Source organism: Nannospalax galili, unplaced genomic scaffold (assembly GCF_000622305.1).
Source record: "Nannospalax galili isolate Female #2095 unplaced genomic scaffold, S.galili_v1.0 scaffold85, whole genome shotgun sequence".
NCBI lineage: Eukaryota > Metazoa > Chordata > Mammalia > Rodentia > Spalacidae > Nannospalax > Nannospalax galili.
The window spans coordinates 6,591,671-6,599,472 of NW_008358866.1; the positions used below are offsets into that span (position 1 = coordinate 6,591,671).

Sequence of the window (7,802 nt, forward strand, 5' to 3'; positions counted from 1 at the left end):
GAGGGAGGGAGGGAGGGAAGGAGGGAGGGAGGTGGGAGGGGAGCAGAACACATGTCACTATATAGAGGTTTGGGTGTACTTTTTAGTTGCCACATCAGTCTTGAAAACACTGTTTTGTTTGACTAAGCATCTGGTTTGCACAGTGTATTGAGTATATTTTAAGGGTTAAAAATACAGTTTTTTTGGAGTCAGATTGCCAAATTTGACTCCCAGCACTACCACTTTTTACCTGTCTATTTTTGGATAAATTGCTTAAATTACTTCATTTTGTGTTTTCCACTCTGAAAAAGATAGATGATGGTACTCTGGTAATGGAATCATTTTGAAGATTAATGAAGTGATATTTACATATATTACTCAATGGTACACAATATAGAAAATGTTCAGTATCCTTCAACTATTGTTAATATTAGTTCTGCTTTTATATTAACCTAATTTTGATTTCCAGTTTCCTCACCAAACTTAAAAGGTAGTTTATTTTTAGCTTCATTGTTTCAGAAAACACTTTGTAATGCTTATAATAATTTAAGAATTAGTAATGTTAATGTATCTATTTTATACATTGAAGAAAAAAATTTAATCTCAACCAATTTAATAGTACAAAAGAACTAAAATAGACCATTTGTTTTAGGATGATTTAGAAGAAAAACAACTTAAATATGTCAAGAAACTGGTACAGTGTTATCAGAATGGACTTGTATCCTTTATATGTGTGTGTGTTCATTTCATTTGCCCTGAAGCACAAGAAAATTACTAAATTCCAATTGATGTTATAAAAAGTTGTCATAAACTTAGTAACTTAGAACAATGTAAATGTGTCATCTGCTAGTTCTGGAGATCAGAAGCCCAGAATTAAAGTTCAGGCTAAAGTCAGGGTGTCAGTAGAGATTGGTTCTTCTGAAGATTCAGGGGTTGGGGAGGTTTCCTTGACTTTCCTGCCTGCTAGAAGCTTCCTTTGGCTCATGAATTTGTTCCCCGAAGTGTCCTCACTCTCACCTTTGCTGTGTCATAGTGTCTCCTCCTGTCTCTGATACTCTTCTGTCTCCCTTGTTCCCTAATAAGGATCCCAGTAGTTACAGCTGGTTTGGACTAAGATCCTAAATCACATTTGAAAGTTTAAGGCAGCATGTTCTAAGGTTCCTGCGATTAGGACATGGGCATCACTGTATATTGTTATTATCTGTGGATAATGTCAGGTTCTATAGCCTCAGAAAGCCATGAGTATAATTAGAAGGGCCCCATCAGTCTTGTTTCTGCCAATTTACATGGGCAGTTGTACCTAGATAAGTTTTTTCCTTCTCCCTTAGGAAGTAAGCATCATCATACCTCCTTAGCCTATTAAGATGATCAGATGAGATAATGTCCATTCACATGCTTGATAATCTATTTTATAAATATATTGTCCTAACTGAATGTACCACCCTCATTAAAATAATTGGAAACCAGTGCTCAACCCTCAAAACTATCCTGTGTGTAAAAACGAATTTCTTGCTGGTGGCTGTTTCTTAAACTTATACACATAGATGCTATTGCAAAATAGAATGAAAGTTCAAAATTGCTTAGATAATTATAAATGTTTTAAATTGTCTGATCTCTTGGGGCTATAGAGCTGTCTCAACAGTTAAGAGCACTAGCTGCTTTTACAGAGGACTCCAGTTTGGTTTCCAAGCACCCACATGGTGGCTAAGAAACATTCATAACTTCAGTTCAGAGTTCAATGATCTCTTCTGGCTTCTACAGGCATTGCATGCACATAGTGCACTTACATACATGCAGGCAAAGCACACATGCACATAAAATAAATAGATAGATAGATAGATAGATAGATAGATAGATAGATAGATAGATGATAGATGATGATAGATAGATAGATAGAAAGATAGATAGATAGATAGATAGATAGATAGATAAAGAGATAGAAAGATGGATAGATAGAATAGATAGATATATAAAGAGAGAGAGAGATAGATGATAGATGATAGATAGATGATAGATGATGATAGATAGATTAGATAGATAGATAGATAGATAGATAGATAGATAGATAGATAGATAGATAGATAGATAGAAAATGTCCACTCTCAAACTGGGTATGGTGACTCATGCCTGCAATCTTAGCACTTAGGAGGTAGAGGCAAGAGGATCAAGTCTGATCTCAAAACATAACAAGTTTGAGCACAGCCTGGGTTGAATGACACCCTGTTCAGAACAACAGAAGTGCCCACTCTTCCTTTATATACTCATCTGTCATAGTCTTCCACTTCCAGGACAGACAATGGTCCACAGACCCCACTTGGAGTAGAACTGACCTGACTCTTTGCTAACAGTTGTCTGACTTGGTTTAATGAAGATGCTAGTCTAATAATAGCTTATGTAATTTTTAAAATATGGCATTTAGTTTTCCATTTAGAGAAATGTACATACCATGTAACTTTATCTAAATCTTTTCTTTATGTTAGCCTTGTTTGATGTGAATCTAATGGACCAATCCGAGAGCTTGTGTGTTTGTATTAGGAACTACTTACTGGTAACAAAGAAAGTCTACTAACAAGTGATTTCTTTTACTGTTTCACCTGACGCCTCAGCACCTCTTTCATTGGTTTTTCCAAAGAATTAGATAGTTGGTAGCAAATGGCTTCATTTCTGAATGCATTTAATAGGCTAACTTTAGAGATTGTAAAACTTCATGCAGGTACATCAAGGAAGTGTCTTGGTCACATCACTAGGAAGTTGTTAAAAGACTTTTCCTGGAAAGATGTGAACAGATACTTATTTGCCCCAAATAGGGCACCAAGGGCAGACCAAAGAAACAATTCTACCCATCTAGTTTACTGAACCAGTAGTTTATTGGGATTACTTAAAGGCATATGGATGAGGGGTTACTTAGAGGGGTATCGATGACTCAGATACCTGCATCATTGAAAATCCCCCTACATCTTGAGTGATGACTCATGAAAGCTGTATCCCTGCACAGCTTATAGGCAGCTTGGCCACTTGGAGAGTCTCCTCTCCCCAGCTATTGTTTACTGCTTATATAATCTTGGGAAGGGCCATATGAAACTTGTAAGTTTCAGCATTCTGAGATTTGTAAACTTGTTTACTTTCTGAGTTTCATGAACCTTCTTTAAGAGAGAATGTTTCAAGTTGAAGGAAATTGCTACACAACACCACTCCTTTTTCCAGCTCTTACATTCTTTATGCATTCTCACCTGCAATGTTTCCTGGGCCTTGGAGGGAGCAGGTTATATAGATGTGTGATTATTTTCCTCAACCTATGGCAAAGTATTGGGCCACTTTACCCCAACAACAGTCACATAGTGCCTGTAACAGTTATGCCACTATTGCACCAGTGGACACATCAATCTGAGCATGTTGGCACTATTTTATATGCGGGGTAGATAGCTAGGCAGGACCGTTGGTGACCGTTATCCCTCTGCAGCATACATAGTATCTTCCAGCACTATGGAAGCCAGCCATTGAAAAGGCAGTTTCCAGTTCAGGTCCAGTTTAATTTTTCCATGTCCTGCAACCAAAGCATGACAAGAAACTTAATATCTAGTTCTGGCGTACAATAGCCCTTATGGTTTGAGATGCTTTAGGGGCCCTTGTGGCCAGTAACTCACAGAGAAGTAGCCTACCCCTAACACTGAGATTTTCATTTAGCAACCTTATGGCTTTGGATGTGGCTTTTCACACTTGTAAGGGATAGCTTCCTTAAAACTCTTGTTTTTGTTTTTATTCTTCTTCCAGATGCCTTAACAAATATGCAAGACACTCAGAAGTTAGCACAGTATTACCCATATAATAAAACCTTTTTACAGAGGGTGGGCAGGATCTCTGAAGGCCTATCACTGTCCATTCCTAGGAAATCAGTTGATCTCAAGAATCACCATCTAAAGGGATACTAAAGTAAAATATTGGCAAGGTCTAATACAACATGAAGATATTTCATCACTTGTTTAGTCAAAAAAATAATGTGGATGCAGCAGCATAGTTGGGGGACTCTACCCCATCCAGCCCTCCATAATCCACAGACATTCTAAATAAGCGGTTTTGCTTCCTCATCCTGTGTCACTGCCATGGGCCTCCTGAGCATTTCTCTACCCACAAAAAGCCAGCCAGGGCTGGCTTATACTGCGCTGACTTGTCCAAGGTCAAGGAGGAGCAGGATCAGTCACATTCAGGCCTGCTTCACCTGCTGCTCAAGATAGCTCCCAGTGTCTACAGGTTCTGGGTTGGCATTGTGACTGCAGCTGTTTGCTGTTGCCTCTCCTCAGCCACATCTAGATGCTGTGATAGGCCCAGGCTAGGTTAACAGTTCCCACCCCCAACATACCATTTACAGGAGAGAAATGCATCAGTTTATTGTACGTTTACTCATAATTGCCCACTCCTGGACAGGCTTAGTCTTTTTCATCTGATTTATCATTTATGCCTTCCTGTTCTTCAGGTTTTAAAGCCTTCCAGAAGCTCTGTCAATTTTTTCCTTAGGAAATCTGCCTGGACACAAATTCTTTACATTCGCTTTCAAGTAACTTGGACAGACTCCTCTGCTTTGCCCTTCTTTCAGCTTCTCTAGGTTGCTTCAGCACTGTGCAGTCCTGATTTACATGTCAATTTATAGGCTGGTGTAAGTCACTCAGATCCCTAGAGCTCTTCCGACCTCATAATGATCAGGCTCAGCATGGAGCTCAGTAAAGCCACCTGAACTGAGATTCCTGTTGAATCAACCTCTTTTTCTTGTCCTATTGACCATGGTTCTATCTGGCCTGGTGAACTGGGCATAAATGACAACTCACTCATACTCAGTTCCCTCGGTAATACCTGTTTCTCGATTGTCTTCCAGTCTTGATATTCTTGGGCACCTCAGTCAGTGATAACCAAGTGTCCCTAGTGGTTCATATGAGCCAGTCCATCAGGAACTGGTTTTCTCATTGCCTCAGACTATGCAGCTTGTTTCTCAAGGAGGGGTAGTTCTATAACTCAGCTCCTCCATGTCCACAGCACTCAGATTGATTCCATCTACCCCTCGTGTCCCACATCCTTATGAACCACACTGTGACAGGCTCTGTCATTGCCTATTTAAAAGACTTTTCAATTCAAGCAGTTTAGGTGCTGAGGAGTCCCTGATTATCATAGTTTTCTTTCCTACTGGGCATTATTAAGGCCCATGTCTGTATGTTGAATCACAGATTTTCCCTTTTTACTTATTAAATATTGGACCTGAAGGGTATCTTCTGTCACTTCTCCCTTGTTCTCTTCCTCATCACTGTCTGATTCTTCCTATAGATTCTATGTTTTGGGATCTCTGGGAGACCTTTTCAGCACAGATCTAACTGAAACTCTCTTTCCCTTTCATTTCTTCTCTCCAGCCTTGAGAAACAGCAAGCTAACACCTCCATCCCATCCTCTATTTTATCCATTTTTTTCCCCAAATCAGAGACTATCATGGAAGATGCTTGCTGCATGTCCCTTTCCCATTGTGATTCTTCCTTTAAATAAGCAAGTTCCCTCTGGGCAGCCATCTTGGCCTTATTTGCATACCGTATTATATGTAGCAGTGGCCACACAGTAGAAGCCAGCACAAATTGCTCACAGTCTTCTCTCTTGTATGCTACTCTTGGGGACTGTAGTGCATTATGTAGTCCTTCAGCAGGAACACCATGTGGGTGCTGGGAACCAAACCCAGGTCCTCTACAAGAGCAGCAAGTGCTCTTAACCCCATATTGTGTTTTATAAACAGGCAAAATAAAAGATGTTTTCACTGTGGCTGGAGAGATGGCTCAGTGGTTAAGAGCAATGGCTGCTCTTGCAGAAGATTTAGGGGTTCAAATCCCAACACCCACATGGTGGCTAGCAGCCATCTATAACTCTAATTCCAGGGATCCAACACCCTCTTCTGACTTCTGCAGGCGTTGTATGACATGGATGCATTTACATACATACAGGCAATACACTCATACACATAAAATAATAAAAATAATAAAATATTTTTTAAAATGTTGTTTTTACCTGAAGATCTAGAGAAGATACATTTTGCTTTCATGGGTTTTAAATGAAATCCAAACAATTTAACATTAAGTAGAAGAATGCATCTGAACATAATAAAGTACTACAGTAAAATGGGATTTGGGCTGGTTATTCAGGACAATACGTGTTTGTAAAGTGGGTTGAAATAAAGGGTACTGAGACAAAAATAAATAATTTTGCAAAAAATATAGTTAGAAACTTTCTTCTTTAAACTTCAAAATATAATTAAAATAGTGCCTAGCACATTTAACAGGATAGATAGAGCTCTGTAAACTTTCTGGGGGAAAGTCCTATAAGGAATATGTTTATAAAGAGATTAACATTAATTTTATTTCTTAACAAAAATGTTAAAGCCCCTAAGAGATTTGGCACAGATATTTAAAATTCTGAATTTGTGTGCAGAAAAAATTGAAAAACAACCCCGCTTTACAGAATCTGCATTTGGCATCCTAAAATTATGTGGGTAAGTTCTTTATCTTTATTTTGTGTTGGTATGTAGTATATTACATTTTATTTTTTGTGTTGCAAAGATATTTGGTTTATAACAGAATAAATAACATAGAACTAAAAAACAAAAGCAAAACAAGTTGGTCACCTGCTTCTAGCAGTTGATATTTCAAATGTTATTGTAGTCTAAAATTGCTAGGCACAAGAGTTAAAATGTAAGTATATATCCTAGTTTGTTTCTCCATTGCTGTAACAAAATACTCTGACCAATACCAGCATGGGGAGGAAAGGGTTTATTTAGCTTACATCTCCCAGGTCACAGTTCATCAGGAAGCCCAAGGTAGGAACTCTGGGCAGGAACCTGGAGGCAGGAGCTGGAGCACAGGCCATGGAGGAATGCTGCTTACTGGCTTGCTCCCCTGGCTCCTGCTCAGCCTACTTTCTTATGCAACATAGGCCCACCTTGCCCAGGGGTGGCACCACCCACAGTGGACTGGGCCCGCCCACATCACTCAACAATCAAGAAGGTGTCCCATGGACATGGCCAGTCCAATGAAGGCAATTCCCCAATTGAGGCTCCCTCAACCCAGGTGTGTCAAATTGACATTAAAGCTATCCCACACACTATATATAAAATGTTGTCTTATAAGTAGTTACCCTCATTTAACTGATAAATATTAGATGAAACCAAATAGCCATAGTATTTTTTAGAGAATTAAGTAAGCTTAGGGATACTTAGTTTTAGTCTAATCTTCTTTTGGGGGCTGGAGAAATGGCTCTGTGATTAAGAGCACTAGCTGATGTTGCAGAAGACCCAGGTTCGGTTCCTAGCACTCACACAGTGGATAACAACCATGAGTAACCTCAGTTCCAGGGGATCCAACACCCTCTTCTGGCCTCTGTGGGCATTGCAAGCACAGTTGGTACAGTCAAGAACTCATACACATAAAATAAAAATAAATAAATAAATTTTCTTTTTCTTTCTTTAGAAAACTTAGCTCTGAAAGATATATTAGGTGCTATGTGATGCTTCATTTGATTTTACCATCTTGAATGAAGAAAATTACATTTAGTATATATGTTAATATAAACTAGAGGTAAGAATTGTAAAATTAATATGCCATAACCCCTTTACTGTAGTTTCTGCAACCTGTTCTGGAAAGTACGTATGTAGTGCTTCTTTGCCGCCACATAGTGGCTAATCTAGATATATGTTAAAATATCCACTTTTAGTTCAGTAAGCCATAGAAACTTCTGAAGGTGAAAATAAACCTTCCTTACAGTTTTGCGTTCTAAACCTATCTGCCAATTTAATGTTTTAAATA

At 38.8% G+C, this 7,802-nt stretch overlaps 1 protein-coding gene across 5 annotated transcripts in view; it reads left to right on the plus strand.

Moving 5' to 3' along the window:
• Cfap69 (cilia and flagella associated protein 69) overlaps positions 1 to 7,802 on the plus strand; it is a 58,932-nt gene that overhangs the window by 5,304 nt on the left and 45,826 nt on the right. For 2 of the 5 annotated variants that reach the window (XM_029558337.1, XM_008822513.3), the window contains exons 3-4: positions 632 to 697; positions 6,384 to 6,493. The exons of 1 other annotated variant lie outside the window; for it this stretch is intronic. In XM_029558337.1, coding sequence (XP_029414197.1) covers positions 632 to 697; positions 6,384 to 6,493 — 176 coding nt within the window. Of the gene's footprint in view, positions 1 to 631; positions 698 to 6,383; positions 6,494 to 7,035; positions 7,068 to 7,802 lie in introns of those variants that run through there. 2 more of the 5 variants (XM_029558338.1, XM_029558339.1) reach the window with 2 other exon arrangements.